We start from the raw sequence: 22,159 nt of genomic DNA on the forward strand, positions 1-22,159 counted from the left end.
AAATACACAAACATGTAAAGTCATACTCATGATTTGAACGCTAAAATTCCTTCAAATGTCAGATATGAATGAATGAAATAGCCTACTATGTTTCATTTTTATTACACTATACATATTTTTTTTTATATACACACCATTACCGCCAGAGGGTGCTGTTGTGTGCCTCTGCAGTAATCGTGTAGGCGGCCTCTAAATCAGTGCCTGCATTAAGATACCCTGTTCAGACCTAAACAAATGATACAGCACATGATTCACAGATAATAAACATTGCAGCATGACGGGCTCCAAGTAATGCAATTGCACAGGTTAAGATGCACTACATTCTGAGGCCTGCCCTCTCAGCAGCTCAACCTTACAGTAATCAATCAATCAACAGTAATTAATCTCGGTAATTCCAGAATAATCAAGGTCTCACCCGTTTGCCCTGCTTGTCATCATAACACTGTCTTTTAGGCAGCATGTGCTGTATCAGACAAGCTAAAAATAGACTTGACCCCATTCTCAGACAGCGTGCCTGAAGCTTACTGCATTTCCTATTGTGCTCTATTAAAAGATGATGCCTTGCACTTTGATTTTATATAGGTTGACTGAAATTAATCACACGAAGATCAAATTTCCTTTCAAAGGGTTCATTGATAACTTTGATTCATATTCACGGTTAAAGACGAGACTAAGACGGCATTTCCTGCAATCAAGTTTATTCATTCAACATTTCACATTACAAATACTTTAAGCATTCTGTTATAAATATTTAACTGCAAATAATCAAGACTCAACTACCAAAGCACATGTATGACTAACCCAACTATAAAATGATATTTTTCTTTACATAACTCCAAATGGATTTAAAATATAAAAATTAAAACTTAGAAATGACATAGCAAAAAAATTATTCCTCTTATAAAAATCTATTGATAAATACACCTTCCCATACACAGTTATAAACTATGTAAATTTAAATAAGCAGTTACATAGAGAATTTTCTGATATTTTTTCTTATCCTTCTGTAGACATGAAGCACAATATAGTGATTATTAAAACTAGAAAATCTAATAAGTGTACTGATCAAAAACTATAATCGAAATGACAATTATTACATTCCAATTAAAAATATATCAGTAAATGGTTAAAACATTATTCACTTAATATTTACATTGTTTGTAATCACAGTAGCATGAACTCAAGTAGGAAAATATGTGAATACATAAAAGTGAAAACACCTATAATTTCAGTGGTATTTTTTTTTTAATATATAAATCAGAGAATGTTAAAGGTTATAATGGCTGAAGGAGAGTTTGTGAGGTGAGACACGTTGAAAGTAATGGTTATATTAGAAGTACACTGTAAAGGTCTCTGGGAGAAAGTATTGCACAGATCTCACTGTCAATATTTTGAAAGCGTATTCAAGTAAACCCTGAATCAATATGCGACTAATCGCCCTCTCGTATGCTTCTTTTTGTCAACTAGTAAACACGGTACAGTGGGGTATGCACACACTTTGTGCATGGGCAAGGTACATATAACTGAGAGTTTGGGAAAAGGGTTGAAACAAAAGTACTATTAAAGCAACTGAAAAGAATTAAACCCTAACTTATTCATTTAGCTCATGCGTACCTAATGAATAAATGAACCTTGTTGCCTCTCAGAATTATACATAACAGTAAACATTGATATTTCAATATGGAACATTCATCATTGTGATACAAGGTGCATCCTAACATTACTCTAATTTACAGTGTTAATTATTTTATTTTCTACAGCCAATAATGAGGGAGGTATCATCATTCTCATAACTGATAGTGGGTAGGTATATATTTCTACATGTACCACACATTTTAAGGAATTTGTGTCATGCTAGATTCAATATTTACTTTGTCCATTGAGACAGAACAGAACACTGTTTGCATTTTGCAAATATTAGATATTAGTTTCAACAATACAGTCACCTAAATATATATGTGACAATCTAGGGATTTCAGCACATAAATACATAAAAACCTAAACAAAATTATATTAGCTTTTTTTCTTTTCCTTAAGGTATGCCTGCGTTATAACCAGATCTCTCAGTAACAAAAGGTACAAAATCTATATTCAACAAGTGAAAAAAAGAAAAGTTATCACAAAAGGACTTTCCATTTGTGGAAAAAAGTGACTTGAAAAACAATATTTAGAAAAGTAGTGCATAATGGTTTTACGTCCATGACAAAATAATTAGCTATAAAACACAGTACAAAAATCAGCAGACCATGTAAAAAATAATATTTGTTTTTCAAATTCTTTGAAATGTGCTCAGCTACTGCAATGCTCGGTTAGAACACCAATTAACCCATGGCAAAACCCATGCAGTAAAACACTATCAATGCAACACATGGTAATTTCTCATTAGCAAATACTACAACAATGAGTTAGCTTTTAGCACAAAATCCCTGACAAATGAGCCAAAGTTACTGCCATAACCATTACAAGAATTATAAATACTTAAGTTAATAGATTGTTATTTTTTAACCCATCAAACCAATTAAATTTAAGCTTTCTATCATATATATTTATATATAATCTTCATTGTATCACAGACAGTAGGACATCTCTAAGGCTCAGCTTTGGTTTGCCTGACCTAAAAACTGTGCATCAAGCATGACAAACAGTCACATCCTGCATCACTGCTGTTCTTAGTTGTTGTTGTCCGTTAGCCTTGCCTCAGATCTTACGCTTGATTAAGTTATAGGTAACTTGGATGCAGTTAAATAGTAATCTTACAGTGTCTGAGCATTGTTAGAATGAGAACCTCTAAAGGATTTTAATATCATAAATCTTTTTTCCACTTAAATCACAAAGATTTGCCTTAAATGTTAGAACCAGTCCATGTAATCCATTCCAGAACGAACCCTTAAAAATGTCATTTTAAGTCATTCATACAATAGCTTGTGGTCTCTTGTTAGTTGTTACTGTGTTGTCGTTTTGTTGAAGGAGTAACTGTGAATCCACATTTGCCATGCAGCCATTTAAGATTAATCACTGAAAGAGCAATCCTCAACATTAAAGTCATATGAACGAGGCTCGAACCCTTACATTTCCAGCCTCTTTGTGTGTAGCCTTCAACAGTTTAAAGTGAAAATGTGACCCATTACAAACAAAAGATGAGGCTCCGAGAGAATAAAAGATAGAACAGTAATTCAGAGTCAAGTCAGGCTAAACATCTATATTTTTTTTTAAATCTAATGCATTCAAGTCTTCATGCGCACCAATGTAGCTTTTCAACAAAAATCAGGATTACACCATTTTCTTTTAGCATTCTCTTCTGCAAAAAAAAAAATTAAAAACTTAAGAATAAATACAATTTCAGACTTAAAAAAGAACTCTAAATAAAAAGGACTTAGCAAAATGAAAAGTGCATGTATATGAATAGCACAGCCTTGACCTCCCGATCAGTTCCAGCGGAAGGAGATGTGGCGAGGCCGGTCTCCTCCCTCCTTCACTAGAGGCTTGTGAAACTCCCGTCCGGCACGCGAGTGAATGGCTGCCCAGCAGTATTCACAGTAGTACTGAAGACAAGTGACATTAGCACAGAAGAACGGAGCGAACTTGCCCCCACAACGCGTGCCCTGACACTCATCACACAGCTGGTCATCCAGTACATATGGCTTCACTTCCACCTGGGAAAAGTAGACACTTTTAGCTTAGCACATGTTAAGGCAGGCTGACGATGAAGAACAAGGGCAAGAAACCATTTAAACAATTATTGTAGTATACAGTAGATCATGGCCTATATTCTCCCATAACTCGCCGATTTAGGAGAAAATCGGAAAAATAATGGGCGTGTCAATCCTAAATTTAGCGTTTTTCATCAACCAGTTGGGCAAGAAGTAACAGCTGTTCTTGCGTCAAGTTATTTTTATTTTATTTTATTTTTTTTTACGTTTGCATGCATTATTATTCTACTCTGTTAGTTAAAAGGCTGTTTATATATGCACACCCGCTAATTGTTCTTGAGAAGCACATATGTAAGAGGCTGACAATTAGCTGAATATATACACATGTTTAATTAGTGACAGTTAACCGGCATCTTAAAATCTTTATTTGAATGTGGCATTTAACACTTTTTTTTTTAAACCTTTATTTATTTGTGCTCTACAATATTTCCATGAATAAATCTGACTATCAGCCAAATCACTGTGTGCATAATTAGTGAGTACCATCCATAGCAACAAGGTCAACCTCACCCTTACTCTTAGCTTAAGACATCTCTCTCTATTCCTTAGTAAAAGTTTGTCTCAGGAGCTTTGTGAATAAGTTTTAAGAGAAAACTTAGCTAAAAACTTTTACTGCTATTTAGGAGAACTCTTAGTGGCAAGATAAAATGTTTTGTGAATACGGGCCCAGAGCTCTACTTTCTTATCCATATGAAAACTTTGTGGGATTTTTTTTCCTAGAGAAATTATTCAATATCAGGTTTCACTGGAAGCAGCACATTAACATGAAACCAGGGTTCCTGCAGGACCTTAAAGTGTTAAATTTATAAAGGCCATAAAGTCTTAGGCTAGCATTTTGTTGAATAAACATGAGCGCTGCAAAAGTCAAAACGCGGGGCGTTTATTTGAACGTATCTCTGAAGGGAACGTCTGTCTTCAGAAATGTATGGATGGCATTTTCATTTCATCTTGCCTATGTATATTGCCTGATAAAGTCGCGTTTATTAGTGCAGTGCTGCTTTGTGTGCAGCGGTTACCAGTAAACTGCTATTGTTCGATTTAAAACCCATCACCTACTGGCAGGGAATGAATTTGCATTTTTTAATAAGCCTGACTGCTGTTTCTTTCCCCCAGACTATTGCATATTTAAAAAAAAAACACTAAAAATATAAAAATAAAAACATTATTTTTAAAAAAGCAAACATGCAGTTGGAAATGTGAACCAGTGGTTCAATAGGAAGCTAATATGCCTTCTGAAAATCTACACAATTAAGACGGTAAGATATAATTATTTATATGTTTAAAATTAATATAATAACTGATACTTTTCACTCATCCCATTTCTTAAAAATGATTTATAGGCCGAAATGTTTTTTTTTTTTTAGTAGAAATATTAACTTTTTATAAAACTTTGTTTTTGTGAAAACCTATATCTGAACATGTTTTTACAGTCATTTTATGGCTTAATGTTACCATAGACATAGCTCATACGATATTAATTTTACTTGTGCAGGTCTTAAAGTAAAAAAATAAATAAACAAATAGACTTAAATCTGATTTTAAAAATGCTGCACATACCCTGCGAAACAAAAACGGCTTATTTAAAGAAAAAGAGTTCAAAAAGGAACTGGATATGGATATATATGCATGTATGTATGTATGCATGTATACACATACATATATATATATATATATATATATAAATAATAGTTTCTTAATAATAGACGCTTAAATTTCAAAACAAAAACAAACTAGAAAAGTTTACAAGAACAATCAGGCAGTGCAGAGATTCAGTCAGAGGGCCATATAAAACTTACTGCCAGCCCTGCAGTAGATGATGCTAATATTGCATATATGGAAAGCTAAAGAACTTTGTTCAGCAAAGCACAGAAAAAAATAGATGACTATATCAGTTTACATGTACTACACAGCTCAAAGACCCAACCCCCACTCTCACCCGTTTATCGATCTCTCCGTGTTGCAGTTGCACAAAGCGAGCGCTGATAGCAGCAATGTAGCTCTGCTGATTGGAGAAGGCCACCCGTCCAGCCCCTTTAGGATACTTCAGCTCAGGGTCAGTGTCAATGCCAGCATAGCACACCCCGCCGTACAGTCTGTCCATAATCATTGCGAGCTCCACTGTAATGGGGTAACATTAAAAAAAAAAAAAAAAAAGGAATAGAATAACTTTAAAATGGCCTTCAAAAACACTCAAAACATTAATTGCATCATGCATGCAACAATCATAGTGCAACAAGCATGTATTCAGAGAAAATGTACTAGATGATTGTTACTACAGTACACACTGTAAATGATGTCCCCCCCCCCCCAAAAAAAACCTTACTGTAGCAACAAAATAAAATAAAATAAAATAAAATAGTTGATCATGGTAATATCTGAAAGCCAAACAAACCAGCTCGTAGAGGTCGTGGAACTCCCCCAACAAAGATTGTTTTTCTGGGGTCAAGGGGCTGAGAGCCATCCATCACAAAGTCACTGTCGTTCAAATTCCAGGGTCGTATCTGGACCTGAGGACACAGTGAACATAAGAGAATCACTAGCTTGTCGTGCCATACAGCAAACACAGGTGGAAAGGAGTAGAAACCGTGTTGGAGCAGGTTTCAACTTTCGGGTTTATATTTAACTTTAAAATGCTCTACTGCTTTCTCACAACTTGCAAAGTCACAGAAACAGCAGACATACAGCCTTTTAATATCTTACTGGCTTGTCTTTGATTGTAGGGCTAGAGACACAGAGATAGAGCTTCCCATCCTCTTCCATACAAGCGTCGATCAGTGCCTGGACCGAGCTCTCGTCTTGAAACAGAAGGAACGCATAACCTGCAGGACAACAGGTGCAGTGAAGGTATGCATGTAAGAAGCAAGTCACTTTCAATAACCTTGACCTGTAGCCTTTGCTCAGGCCCCACTGATGATATTCGTCTGGAGCTCAGCTTTAAACAAAGGGCGTGCCGTATACGCACCTACATAGGAATGCAAAATTCATCCGCTGAAATGAAAGAAGCTGATATCTGCATGACTCATTTCTTAATAAACATCCGTGCAAATGACTTTCGAACTCACCTTTCGGTGGAAAATATGATTTGCTTTCTGCTTTGTGAGGCCAGTCCACAAACAAATGTCCAAAGCGTCGGAAACTGGCAGTGATCTCATCTGAAATTTTATATAAAATTCATGTGTGCTTGATGCATTTAAAAATAAAAATAAAAAACTGGAAAGAAACGCTTGTTATGCTTTAGTACCTTCATCTATATCTGGAGGTAGACCACCAACAAAGACCTTGCGAGAAAAGCGCTCAATGCGGTCGCCATTTTGGTGAGGGAAACTGTGTGGTGAGCCCAGTCCACTCAGACTCTGATCAGACCTCTCATCCTCTCCGTAAGTCCGCTCATCCTCCATGGGAAACAACGATGAGTGACCTGTCACACAATATAGCCCCAAAGGCACTTTAGTAGCACTGGTGCTGTAGTCACCTAACAAGCATTTATATGCATTGAAAAGCGGCTATAGATTTTGCAGAGTAGCAATTAACATCCTTCTTCATTTGAATACAATGAGAAAGCAAAGTTTCTAAACAACAGAGTACAAAAACCTAGCCTGGCAACCAACACAATTTAACACAAAGGCATGTTGTAACTTGACAGATAGACACTTCTGAGATCTTTACCTCGTCGTCTCCCGTAATTCCTCGCTGCATGTGAAATAAGACAGAATAAACTTCAGATGCTATCAAACAGTTTAAAATGCTACTGGTAAAATGGATGATATTTGTATTAAATGCACAATAACATATCCAAGTCCACAAGTATTGGAAAGCATAACATAACCCACTTCACACAGAACAAGCAAACCATGAAATCCTCTGGTTTACCATATTTGTGCTTTTCAAACATAATTTATTAAATCCCATATTATTAAGCATTAATGTTTTTTTTTTGTTGTTGTTGTTTTTTTTAAAGTAGCGTACATTATGCAAATACAGTACGTGAAAATAACCAAACCAGGTCTGTGCAGAAACTACATGTCCAACTCTCCAGTGTTTGTCCTAGATTAGCCTTCAAATCCTGAAGGGAGCTTAGGTGATATATTGGGAGAGCATCTCCATGCCCCTTCTTTCAACTTATTCAGTGGCTGTGCTTTCTGAAACACTCATCCTGTGGCATCTATAAATCACTAAGCTGTAACAGATTCCAAAACCAAACTTAGAAAGCAGGATTGTGTATATGTGTTACTCAAATGCAGGAAAACATTAGTATGGGGCACAGTATGCATTTGTCACATCTGTTATGATGAATGGAAATAACATCAGTTACGTATTTTTGGCATATTTTGGAGTTTGGGGGAAATTTGGTATAGTTTTATTAGATTTTTAAGAGGAGTTTATAGAATAGCCTGAATGAAACATTGGTTTTCGGCCTCTTGTGATATGCATTACTTGCATCTGCTCTGACACCAAGTTGCTTTTTGGGTCACATGGTCTTCAGTATGTTCTTTGGCTAAAAATAATGAGGCAAATGCACTGAATAATCACTTTATGATTCAATTAAAATGTTTTGACATAGGCTAGTTGGCAGTCTGCCACCCTCAGAAAGAGAACAAGATCACCAATTAATGAGGTGACCATGACGGAAGAATTACTGTAGATTCATTGTATTGTATATTTATTTGGCGTTTCATAATTTTGGGATTTTTGTCATTTAGGCTGATGGAACGTTGTTTTAATGGAAAGCCAACTCCAGTTGTTTTTAAATGCGCTATGCAAATTAACTAAATATATTAAATAATTAGGGAGTATTGGGGAGTTTTCAGGGAGAGAAAGGGAAGAGAACACCTACACTAAGATCACTGGTTAAAAACTGTATAAAAGTGTAAACTGCGAGCGAGATGGTCAGATATGGCAGCTGTCATCTCGCCTTTGTTGCTTTGCTCCCTTGTTTGAAAAAAAAAAAAAAATCTATTTTTGACTTCAGGCAAACACTGAAACTACTGTATGATGTTGAGATTACAACATACTGGTCAGTGAATCCAGATTTTAATAACTAATACAACAGATTTTAAACTGAAATATCAAAGGGGCATAAAACAACAACAACAAAGGCATTGCATTGCACGAACATAAGAAGCATCAAAGCAAAGTAAACCAATACTATTATTTTGTAAAAAAAAAAAAAAAAAAAAAGCCATAAATTTTTTTTCTTAATATAATACATTTAAATCCATAGCCACAGAATTAAATATGCTATTGAATATTTATATAAAAATATATTGAATATTTGCTTTCAAAACTCAAAGTATAAATTAGCAGAGAAAATTGAACAATTGAAAATGCCTTGCCTACAAATTCTAAATGATGTTTAATACTCAAATTTGGTCATTTTTACTTGTAAAAAAACATAATATATTACCTAATACTAATGTGAGGCAGGATTTGCAATGATGGTAGTGAATAATGTACCTTTCAAGGAATCCTGCTCAGCTCTCATGATGTCGATCAGAGAGTTCTCTAGAGAGTGCATGCTGAAACCATCAAAGGACCGACTGCGCTCCTGCAAAAACAACAAGGGAGATGCGATTAGACCCCGTCATTCTGTCTTAAATGTGTTTTATGCAGACAAAGTTCTCTTCACGTGATATCAACAGTTCTGGAAACTGTTCGCATGCACATCATTTCGTTTTGAATTTGAATATCAGCAACAGTAAAAATGCAGATGATATCCATCATCCCACCCGTCCAAACTTGCAACTAGGGCACACATTAACATACAGAGACTCACACAGTTGGGCACTTGATATGTACACCAATAAATGAATACATCAAGGCTCTCTAAGGCTACAGACCCAAAGAAAAGAGGTCATTCTCTTTGTCGGTTTTCTTGCAAAGGGACCAATGCTTCGCAATCCAAAAATTTACATGGAGTCTGTAGTCACCTGATTCAGAGTGCCTTCGTAGCCTTTATCCATTACCCTTGGGTGTTGCAGCACAACAGGCCTCTGCTTACCAAGAGGAAAAAGCCTTACTAACACAATACAAGGTTTGTTCTTGGTATTAGGCTACAAACCGAACAGGGAGGACACACTGAGCATGTGAAACAGTGAGTGTTTTCGGTGAGTTACCACTGCGGTTCAAACAAGAACATAATCTCACTGTGTACCAAAGCGCATAATGCAGTTCAGACTCGCTGGTAATATGCAAATCAGACAGTTACCAAAATAATTAGTTACAGTGCTACAAATATTGCCAGATAAGCAATTGTGTTCTAAAAGTACTCAAATCTGAAGGTTTTGTTTATCAAATCATCTGTTGGTCTTGCACTGTTAATAAATCCATGACAGATACAGAAGTAATAAGAATAGCCTCCTTGACTAAATTTGGAAAAGTCCCTAGTATCAGTGAATGCTAATATCTGGAATAACTGATAATTGGGGATTATATCAGAGTATCAGACTTTCCAGTTCTCCTCCTGTTGCCTGTGCCATCCCCTGATTTTGACTCACTCATCCATGTCTTTTTATATCGGTGACATTCACAGCTTGCAGAAGTGGAGCGACAGCACCGCATTACTCATCTGAGCTTTGATCTATCACATTTATCTAACAAACATGCCACATGAGCACTTTGTCACTATCAGATTAGGTTAGGCCAAAGGGAGCAAATGAAGAAAGAAAAAAAACAGATTTGTTTTCATCTCATCCCCAATAAACACATCTTTGCAACCTTATTAAACCTCTAAACAACATGCTCCTCTATTAAAAATCAATCAATAGCTAATAATTAGCAGTTTTAGTTACCTGAAAGGGAAAGATGCTGTCATTGCGGTTTATGGTATCCTCCATCCAGGGTTTAGTGTTGAAGCCAGAGTTGTTGCGTGGATACTTCTGCGTTGGGGTTTGGTTATTTGGGAAAGACTTCTTTAAAGGAGAGATCGAGTTGAGGGGATTGACCCCTCCGTTCAGCCCTCGGCGATACTCCCGTCCCTGAGAGCTTCCCCAGCCTCCATACCCTCCACCTGGGCTCCATGAAGTAGAAGATGGGGTGGACGAGGGGCTCTGATAGCTCCCCCAAGGGGAAGGAGGCTTGCTTAGGTTGTTCCCCAAATGGGGCAATTGGTTGAAAGCAGCACTGCGGTGGGAGAAGGGAGGTGGATGGGGGCTGGCCGAGGACCTGCGGTGTTGATTATGAGGGTGCTGGAAGTGAGGATGAGGAGATGGATGGTGCTGAGACAGAGGCCCTATCTGGTGGGAGAAGTTCCCCCCGAATCCTGTACTGGTGTGATGAGAGAAACTTTGAAATAGCAGCGGAGGAGCATTGTTAGTAGTAGCAGCCTGATTGAAAAAGCCAACCTCTTCGATCAAGGTGGAAGGGTTGGGGGGTATAGCAGTGGACCAGCTGCTGAAGCCAGTAAGGGACGACGAAGAAGAGCTACTAGACTGTGCTAAAGTACCAATACCGGACGTCTCCTGATAGTCAAACCCTGATAACACTGGAGATTCGAGCCGCAGCGCCTCTTTCCCGTTGGCGTTCTCCATGGTCCCTTTCTCCAGCTGGTTCTCCTCTGGCATGGTGTTGTCCAACTCCGATATGATTCCCGGTGCTTCTTGGTGACCTGGCGGAGAGAGCGCCTGCTTATCTTGTCCTTCTTGACTCTCTTGTTGCGGCTGCGGAGCCTTGGACGTCTCGGACTCCAAAATATCATCTTGCATGTTAGAGTGGGTCGTCACAGCTGGGAAAAGCCAAGCAGACCCAACACTTCCACCATTGGTAGTGCTGTTGTTGCTGATGAAAGCCGGGGGGCTTGGAGGTGCTGTCTGGTGGTGAACCGGATGCTGCAGGTGTGGATGAATTCTTACCGGAAAAACGGATTTGTTTGCAGCGTTGTTTTTAACCAGGAAGCCGTAATCCCCCATTTATGTAGCCTAATGGAGTAAATCTTCACTTGTGTGTAATTCCCTCAGTTTCTTTTAATACCCTTGTGTATGAGAAAGAGAGAGAGAGAAAAAGAGAGAGAGAGAAAGAGAGAGAAATGGAAAATATTCAGAATACTAAACAGCTAATGAATCAAATCATCCAACCATTATACCATAATAATACATTCTTCTAGGCATTCTCCATTCATTTTACACCCATCACGCATAGTCAGACGCGTAATACGGTTCTATCATGGATTTATGCACTTTGCTCTCAATCTTAATGATATAAAAAAGGAAAATATGGTGCAACGAGAAACGCCGTAGGCAGTGCACCGTTGATTTCATCGACAATGTTCCTTCTAAGCAAAACGGGGTCGTCTTTTAACAGATCACGACCAGTCATCGTGACACAGGCCACCTTGTCTAATAATTCAACACGGCCGATGATGGAGGATTTTCACGCACGCATTTTCAAAGCATTGTCATCGCAAATGTTTCAAGAAATGCAATTGACCTACCGGCGTTCTTCCTTATTTCAGCAATGACCTCCTCTCTCTCAACCATTTAAATACAGGAAAATGTTGATGACGTTTCAGTCTATGTGCGATAGGGGTAGTGTCCGAAATTTACCATAAAAATCCTCAAATTTACATTGACGCGTCGCTTAAATCCTACGGTTGTGATGCCGAACGCTACTCGGTGGATTTCTGATACATTTGCTTCACATGCAACGCTAGATTATTTCAGATCTCACACTGCAAACGACAGCGTTCGTGTTCTGGTTGCTTAATGACACCGTGCATCGCAGTCGGCGTTATAATAAAGACAGCGATTGAAAACGATCGCGCATCATCGTCGGACAACAATTTACGCGCGACACGTTTTGGATGTTTTTGCTAAAGATTTTCAGAATACACACTGAGAATGATACAGGGTTTCTTACGTTTCCAAGTTGCAAGGACAGGCTGCAGATGACCATGGTTTGTGAATGTTGCAATCGAGCGACCAATCCGGTTGAACTTCCGTCTTTAACCCCGCCCTTGTATAGTAGAATCTCCGCCCAGGTTTGCGTCTACGCGGCATTTGATTGGACAAGAGAATCGCAACCACACCTCTTTCTCAACCAGTTACTTTCTGTCACACAGAGAAAGCTGACTGTACCTGCCCAGAATGTAAATACCTTATACGACCGGTTTTGAAATGTTTAAATATTTGCTGTCTATGCACTGTGTTTTAGATCAAATTCCTCTAAACAATAAAATATATAGCTAATAATAAATAACCTTTAGAAATAATAAAAGCGAGGGCCAGTAATGAACCTACATGTGCAGTCTGTAATTGAAAAGCAGCTTCTTTGCAGTTATTATACGTGTATTAGACAAATAATGAAATATGAGATGTTTACATGAACTTTAGCCTTTTCTTGGTCTGGAAAATGCATGCTTCACAGCTTCCACTGAGAGTATAGGATATGAAAAATCTATGTTTTCTATCACGTTTTAAAGAGAAATATCTGATGATGGTCCACAGATTCCTGCTTGGTTTTTCTTCACATTCATTCAGTCTGCATGCTGCCTTTACATATGGCCAGACGCAGTATCTTTTTAATGATGGGTTTGGTGTCTCAGTAGGCCAGTTCTAGTGCTCACTGCAGCCTGCAATCCCATTAAAGTAAGCTGCTACTATTTTCAGCCTGTAATCGAGTTTTAGCGCTTGACTATTCATGCCTGGACCAGATCAAAATCAATCCATTTCTCTGCAGGATTGGATTAAAAACATGTATGACATCCACTGGATAAATCTGTTTTAAGCAATTCATTTTTGTGTATATGTCTCGTTTAGTGATTGCTGTACACTGACTAATGATTCATCTGAAAGGGAACTGACATATTTGGTCTGTCTACTGAAATGGGAATAGATCAGATCAGCCTTTCATGCTTTGTCCAAATTCAACCACTTGCATATGATGTTAATATACAAAACATTTCAAATAGCATACAGTGTTCCACAAATTAAGTAATAACATTGCAGTTAGTCTGAGAATATAATAACTGCTCTTGCATGCAATGCTTCCATGCCATATATTTAAAGATGCAAATCAAAGCAGCCATAAACAGCCTCAAATGAATCAGCTGTGTTTAAAATGCATCCATCATTGACATCACTCACTTTCTGTTTCCCAGAAACCAGGCAGAGCCGGGACCTGAATAACCATTTGTGGTCTTTCCTTTCATCAGTCTGTCTGTGGGTCTGTCACAAGATACCGCGCGCAAGGTCATCTTGCAGAAGGACAAGTGCTGCTCAGAGGATTAAAAAGACAGCTATCTTCACTTGTAGCTCACAATGTTGTTCCAACACATTCGCACTGTACTTGCGTGCTAGATATCGCCCCAGGTGATGCAATCAGTTTTGCGTTATTTCACATGCTCTTCAAGAATTGAAGAAAAGGATGTGACCTTAATTTTAGCTTTGACGAGAACTCAAAACATTTGCAAGCTTAAGGTGCCACAAAAATTACTAATGCACACTTCCTTCAGCTGCTATTGTAATGTTGTATCTCAGTGCTTGCCGGCATGAATGTTTTGGAAATAAAGCAATTAATATCTCTCCATGGCAACAGTATGACTGATGCTGCTGTTTGAAATGTAGGCTGCAGAGAATAGCACGCTGTATTATGCAGTAGCCCTCAAGGTTAAAGATGCAAAAGGCATGATTTCACCAATCAAGAATGTTTATTAAATTCCATAAAATGCTAGCTTTGAACAGCAAAAACGAGCTGTGCTTTGTAGAAGAAAATAAGACTTTATAGTAAATCAGAAGCCTGACTGCATTCAGAAGCTCTTCAACCCAATTTCTAAAGTTCCCTTTTGACCCCAGCAGATCATTACTAGATTTTAGGACCATGACAGGTGAACGGTGAGCAGTGTTAGGAGAGGGATTGAGCTACGCTTACTGCAGTGTCATAAACCATGTGCAAACACTGCAACAGCTGGGAAAGGACCCCTCCCTCTTGTTCCTGCACTGTTACACTAACAAAATACACACGTATACACACACACAGTGTTCCCTCTCTCTCCCTCCCTTTCTGTCTTTCCTGATGTGTGGCTCACAGCTAAGCCGATGTCAATGTATGTTCAGGGACAGCTGGGAAGATGACCATGCAATTCAGCAGCTCTGCTCTCTCTCTCTCTCTCTCTCTCTCCTCCTTTGACCTTCCTCAGTTTCTCACATCGATTCCCCTGCAGTCCTTTTTCAGGTTCTCGGTTTCAATTAAAATCTTCAAGCTCTTGGCCTCAGGTCTCCGTCTCTCCTGTTCTTTTTTAAACTGTCCTTTATCTATGTTAAAGGGGAGAAGCTTTAGTGTTGCTGCGCTTTAACTGCTAGCGCTATGTGGCACATGCCCAGGCCATGTGACTAAGGGCTTTGGCCATGTGAGAACTTCTGCTTTGGCCTGGCAGCAGCGAGGAGAGTCACAGTGCAAGAGGATGAACAATAACACACATAGACACACACACCAAGCGCAATGCAACAAGACACACTGTGCAGGAGTACAATGACAGTTTTGTTCTCGCACTGAACATCCACTTCACGAGGCATGTTGCTCACAGAGCAACAAAGCTTTTCTGGTAAAAAACTTTGAAGGGAATTTTCCTTGAATTTATACAAATCATGTATATATTTTATTAACTTTGAGTTTAGAATGCACCTTAGTCAGTGGACCCTTGTCACAGACTGTGATGATCATGCATTTCCAGTTATTAACATTGTAAATCTAGCAAAGTTTATATATATATATAAATGTACAATAAAATTATATATATATATATATATATATATATATATATATATATATATATATATAATTTTATTGTACATTTATGTTTTCGTATCTTGGCATTAAATGGCATTATAAAATGTGACCCTGGATGACAAAACCAGTCTTAAGTGTCAATTTTTCAAAATTCAGATTCATACATCATCTGAAAGCTGAATGAATTAGCTTTCCATTGATGTATGGGGTTGTTAGGATAGGACAATATTTGGCTGAGATACAACTATTTGAAAATCTGGAATCTGAGGGTGCAAAAGATCTAAATATTGAGAAAATTGCCTTTAAAGTTGTCCAAATGAAGTTCTTAGCAATGCATATTACTAATCAAAAACTAAGTTTTGATACATTTACGGTAAGAAATTTACAAAATATCTTCATGGAACATGATCTTTACTTAACATCCTAATGATTTTTGGCATAAAAGAAAAATTGATAATTTTGACCCATGCAATGTATTTTTGGCTATTGCTACAAATCTACCCCAGCGACTTAAGACTGGTTTTGTGGTCCAGGATCACAAATGAGTTAACACTGCCGTGCAAGTGTTTCTAATACAAAAGCTGAGGGAGTGATGGCAAATTTGACTCTTTTACTCTTTTGACCATCATTGGACCGTCATAGAAACACTGTGGGTTTTTCACTTTGTTAATGTGGCAAGTTCACTCAACTATGATGACTTCTGCTTCTGAGAAACCTAGAAATGTGCAAATGGTCCATTTGATACAAAATAAACATGAGGCTGTGAGGATGTGGTTGTAGTGTTTGTTATTTATCTCTCACCTAATAAATCTTTAGAAATACAAAAACGTTTGGGTTCTGAAAATTAGATGTGATTTAATACCTTCAAAGTATTAAAAAATACCTTTTTTTTTTTTTTTTGGCAAATTAAATATGGCATCTCCTCTGATTAAGGTTTATTGACAGATCCCTTAAACACTAGCATCAGACTCTATGTAACGTGGCAATAAAGAGCAAATCAGATAATTTAATCAGAAAACGATAGAGAACAGCATTGACTTGTGGCCATGAAATATCAATTTGGAACTTGGATGGGTCAGTCAATAACTCTGAAGGAAGGTCAGCGTAGTATTTATTGACCACTGATTCACTCCCTGTGCCTGTTAAACTAAAGTAATACACCTCACTGTGCTGCCAATTTATTATCTAACATCTGCTCGAGATTTTTCTGTTTCTCATTAGTTATTTCATTTTAAAACTAACATTCCTTTACAAAAAGAAATGGTTAGTTAATTGTTTAATTGCATAACAAATAAATATCTGCAGTTGCAGAGGCTAATGATTTCAATCAGCCTCGTCAGACCTGGAATGTTTGACTGTCCCTGTGGATGTGCTGTTGAATGTGAGCACTCATTTCCTCTAGAAGCCCTAATCAATGGAGACAGGCCATTTTCCTATTCTTTACACCTGAGTGGGTTTCTCAGACTTCAGGCTTGAAGCTAACACAGCAGTATTGTACATCTAAGTCCACTTTAACCCTGGCCAAAGTATTAAACCCTGCCAAGAGAGCATGTTGAGTCGAAGGTAGATGAGACAGCATAGTGAAAAAGCAATAATGCATCTGTCTGTGTGAATGTTTTAGGGAAGTGAAAAGGAAAGTGAGAGATATGTTGTACTGTTTCAGCCTGCCTCTGTACGTGCTGATGTTGTCTAATTTCATTCAAGTGGAACTCAATGATTTCTCAGAGTGTTCTCAGAGCCACACACCTAAGCCTGAGGCTCCAAAACTGGCTCACGTTCCTATGTTTTTCCAGTCTTGCTACGACTAGAGCGTGCTTGTGGCCTCCTTTTACTGCTGGTAGGATGTAATGCAGAGAAAGCGAGAGACGAAAACTGGGTTTAAATACATGCACACTCAGCAAATTTTGGATTGAAATGTAACATGCACATGATATTGCACATGATTGTAAAAAAAATTGCTTTACATTTAAACCAAACTTTCAAACTATATAAATAGACACTCTTAAAAATAAAGATTCCAAAAGTGTTTTATTTATTTATTTTTATTTTTTTGCATTGATGGCATAGAAGAAGCATGTTGCATTCCCCAAAGAACCATAAAGTGAACAGCTTTTAAAAGAACCATTTTTTTCCTTGGCGTGAAGCACATTTTAATAATCTGAAGAAACATTTTCCACTTCTTTTGCACAAAGAAAAAGTTATTTGGGATGTTAAAGGATCTTCACGGAACCATCAATGCCAATAAAGAACCTTTATTTTTAAATCATTCTTAATTTATGTTTAAAAATAAAGGTTCTTTTCTGGCATTGATGGTTCCATGAGGAACCTTTAACGTCCATGGAACATTTCAATTTCACAAAAGATTCTTTATAGTTAAAAAAAGGCTCTTTAAATTATTAAAATTCTCTTCACACTAAGACAAAAAAAAAAAAAAGTTATTTTAAGAACTGTCCTGTGAAAGGTTCTTCGGAGAACCAAAAGTGGTTCTTCTATGGAATCACTGCAAACATCCCCCTTTTAAACTTTTATTTTTAAGAGTGTATGCAGGAAACATGGCAGCATTTTCTGAACTCATATCTGCCATTTGATCAATCATTAGAAAACCCCATTGTATAATTTTTGTTTGATTGTTTTGTTTGTTATTCCTCAGCTATTGGTGGAAAACCAACACCCAGACACTCATGCACACGTTTTTCTTAGCCGACGACATGCAGACTAAAGGAGCTTGAGCCAGACAGTGTGTGCTGTATTATCAGGGTTGGGTGCGTGAACAGAACAGAAATAGCTCAACGGAAGCACTGCTCTCTGCTTTGGTCTGCAGATTACACCTGCAGGAGCTCTCGCTCTGTGGGAGAACTGATTACACACACTCACTCACACACACACTCACTAATGGACTGCGTATAGTGCAGAATTATGGCACATATATGGCCATGTAGATTTATGGCTGCAAACACAAACAACAGTGAAACAAGGTCCTATAAACCAGGATAAAGTCTGGACCTAGATTAAGTATTTGTACTTGTATTTATAATTTTGCATGAGTGTTTGTGCATAATCTGCTGTGTTTAAGTGGTTGGCTTGGTCAAAGGTCTTGGACCGATCTGGTCAAGAACTGGTTTGAACTTGTTTAGGTCTGGCGTAGGATCTTTAAGTGTAAAGCGGGTGGTGAGTTCAGGTTAATGCATGCACAAAATTAAAATAAGTAAACATACAATCTCAAATAGTTTGTGTAGTTCTGAACCTTTGACCCTCAGACCTGAGAACAGTGGGATTTCAGCGGCTGTCTGCTTTATCTCCAAACCACCTTCATTATTCATCAGACTTTCCTGATCACTTATTCATGGCCCACGTAGATCCTGGAAGCTTTAGTTTCTCTCTCTTTGATTTATAACGTGTGTCCTTTTCTAGTCCTCTGTGTGTTTCTCTTAACAAAAACTGGTTTGCTGTGTCAGGATGATTGTGTTCTTTGAAGAGGAGCATGTGGGATGTTTTGTTTTGAAGTTAAAACAGTAAATAGTGGAGTGCAGGTGACAATGTCAAACCTGCTTTTATAAAAATATTATCATCATGAAAAATGTCATCCAGGAAAATGTTGATTTGTACAATTAGTTACCAATATATATATATGTGTGTATGTGTATGTGTGTGTGTGTGTGTGTGTGTGTGCTATCATACTATGTCCAAATATATACATATATGTAACTGATTATATTCTTGTAACTGAAGGACAGAGGCAAAGAACCAAGTTATATAAAGCTAGATAAAATTATTTTCTTGGAAATTATTTCAATGTTTATTATCATGAACCTGGTCCGCTTCCTTTGACTTTAGTGCCATTGAATAGTGGTATAATGCATTATATTGTGTACAGAATGACATCGATGTTTAATTTGTAGAATAAATGAAGGGATATTTTGAGCAAATCAGGGCACGCATTAAGCTGCTAGCTCTCTTGCAGGGAACATCTGTACTCTAAAATAGTATCCCCTGTGTACTTCTTTTTACAGACGTACACAAGGGAGGGGCGTGCTTTGGAAAGCATGTTTTATTTCACAACTTCTGAAAGCGCAGTTGCTGTGGAGAAATGAACTTGACCAGGCTAGAACAGTTTTTCAGGCTGTTTCCACTTCAGTTGTTTGTGTAGAAAAGACTCAAAGCTAATAATAATACAGTCAGTATCTGTCTAAAAACACATCAGCTTGGTTGAATTCAAATTAATATCGGCCAAAGTGTGAGCCAATTTATCATATATTCTCATAAAATCACATCTCAGTTTTCAGACAACCACCCCACCATTAATAAACCACCACATTTCATTTCAAAATGTATACTACATACACCTATAATAACCTGTATCGGAACTGTGAATCTGTAATGCCTGATGGGACTGTGGCTGCCATAGCAACAGTGTCCCATCTTATCCAGAACAGTGACTGGAGACTAAGACTGATAAGCAGCCAAGCAGCTGGCAGCCCATGCAGCACACAAACCCTCAGTGTTGGCATGCAGCATCTGTCACTTTCTCACCCCACGCAGACACAAACACAACTGTTACACCAGAGGAGACTCTCGTACAACACTTACATATCTGCAGTGATCAGATAACAAACATATAATATGATTTAGAAGAAATAAACACTGCCTGGGCAAAAAAAAAAAAAAAGTCACAATTTGGATTTAAAAAAAGCGAATACTGAAGAGTTTAGGATTGGATTTATTGCAGCGATTAATGTCTTTGGCATGTTGTATTGTGTGTTTATTCTTTTAACCCTAACCGATGCAGTGTGTAGCTTTCCATTTCTTAAACAACCATGTTAGATGATGTTATTAAGTCCATATTTCAGAATGGCAATGTCAAGACTCTTTGGACCTAAATTGTGAAATAGTGAGCATGGGGAACCATTTTCATGTATGAATTGGTCATCACAGAGTCCTGAGCTTAACCCGAAAGCCTAAAGGCGACTTTACAGAGTGGTTCGACTCTCCCATTGTCAATACAAGATCTCAGCCAAAAATTAATGCAACTTTTGATGGAAATAAATGTTGTGATAATTGCATAACATTATTGAAACAATGCCACAAGGAAAGAAAAATGTTATCAAAGCTAAAGGCGCTCCAGTGGAATAGTAGAGTGTACGGCAGCGCAAAGTCGTCTCCAGCACGTGCCAAAGACTTTCAGTGGGGTTGAGGTCAGGACTCTGTGGCGGACAATCTTTCACAGTTTGAGCCTGATGAATCTTGACATTATCATCCTGGAATATGGACATGGTACGTCTTCTGACATGGCTGTTTGATAAATAAAAGCTGTGCACTGCATCTTTTAGGGTTAAAAGAACTGGTGCCAATCATAATCATACATGTCAGAAACATATTAATCACTGCAATATTGACTCAATCTTAAAAAAATTTAGTATTTGCTTATTTAAATTCAGACAGCTTTCTTTCTTTCTTTCTTTTTTTATTTTTATTTTTTTGCCAGACAGTGTACTTTGGAAATAACCAATATTTATTTATTCATTAAGGTGTTTTACCACAATTCACCTTCAAAACAGCCTCCAATCTTCTTAGAATAGATTCATACTGCCCACAGTGCTTCTGCTTCTCCCATTTGCTCTTTTTACAAATCACTCTGTATATACTAATGCAATCAGATTCAATAATAATTTCTCAATTATTTAATTGTAATATATACTGATATTGTATAATACTGATATACTGAAACTGAACATTCACTGTGTGAGATGATTGAATGCTTTTAACTGATTTCTTATTGAATTGTCACCAACTGAACTGCAGTGGTCAAACTATAGTGAGTTAAGCTGCAACTTCGATCATTTGGTGCAGCTCGTCATTTGAATGGAGTGTTTTCACTAGTTAGCAGTAAACCGGTTACCTCGCCTGAATATGGTCGTATTTGTGTTGGATGTTATCTTTGGAAATGAAATATGGATATTTTATTTGATTCATATCAGAACTTAGGAGTGGGTTTGCGAACCATCTTTTCAGATCGGGACTTCAGAGCGTGGATCGTGAATAATTCCATTCGCAAAATGATTTGTGATCCACGCTCCAAAATCACAATCTAAAATGATGGTTCGTGAATCATTATTTAGATCGGGACTATGGAGCATGGATTGCAAATCTTTTTTTCTGGTTTCATTTTAATTAAATAAGACAAAACATCAAACCATTAAGGCAGTACGTAAAAACAAAACAAAGAAAAAAGAAAGAAATAATACACAAATACAAATCCCTAAAGAAAATTAACCATGGTTTATTATATTAAAGTGTAGTAAAAGTAGTAGGTTTTTTTTGCATAACCACAGTTTTACAATTACCATGGCTAAACTATGTTTAGTGTAGAAAAACCATGGTTAATTTGGTTTAACTATAGTAACCATGTTTTTATTTATTTATTGATTGATTTATTTAATTGTTTGTTGTTGTTGTTTTACCGTAAGAGGACACATAGGATGAATATAGAGATGCATTTTTCACTGCTTTAGGATTGTCATAAGTCATATACTTTTAAGTCACATTCACTGCAAAGAATATGACTTAAAAGAAGGAGTGTATGTGAGCACAGATGCAAAATAATTTTTGTTGTATTCCTTCATTATATGTTTTTAAAAATGGTTGATGTGTGTGAGTGTGTGTGTGTGTGTGTGTGTAAATCATGATCAAGTTACGATATGAAACAATGAGTCATGTTTGAATCACTGTTGAAA

General features: G+C 37.3%; 1 protein-coding gene across 3 annotated transcripts; it reads right to left on the minus strand.

Annotated features, from left to right (window-relative positions):
* Positions 1-681: 681 nt before the first annotated feature.
* On the minus strand, positions 682-12,680 carry cpeb4a (cytoplasmic polyadenylation element binding protein 4a). 3 transcript variants are annotated; one of them, XM_058798242.1, is made up of 10 exons: positions 12,561-12,680; positions 10,499-11,676; positions 9,165-9,255; positions 7,377-7,400; positions 6,952-7,128; positions 6,773-6,862; positions 6,411-6,529; positions 6,103-6,217; positions 5,647-5,828; positions 682-3,653 (listed from the first exon to the last, which is right to left on the minus strand). In XM_058798242.1, the coding sequence occupies exons 2-10, from the start codon at positions 11,612-11,614 to the stop codon at positions 3,426-3,428; spliced, it is 2,142 nt and encodes a 713-aa protein (XP_058654225.1). In that variant the 5' UTR covers positions 11,615-11,676; positions 12,561-12,680; the 3' UTR covers positions 682-3,425. The 3 variants fall into 3 exon arrangements, with proteins under 3 accessions (XP_058654225.1, XP_058654226.1, XP_058654227.1); XM_058798243.1 differs by lacking the exon at positions 12,561-12,680 and adding an exon at positions 12,136-12,532; XM_058798244.1 differs by lacking the exon at positions 7,377-7,400.
* Positions 12,681-22,159: the final 9,479 nt, after the last annotated feature.

Source organism: Onychostoma macrolepis, chromosome 14 (assembly GCF_012432095.1).
Source record: "Onychostoma macrolepis isolate SWU-2019 chromosome 14, ASM1243209v1, whole genome shotgun sequence".
In the NCBI taxonomy this organism is placed as follows: Eukaryota; Metazoa; Chordata; class Actinopteri; order Cypriniformes; family Cyprinidae; genus Onychostoma; species Onychostoma macrolepis.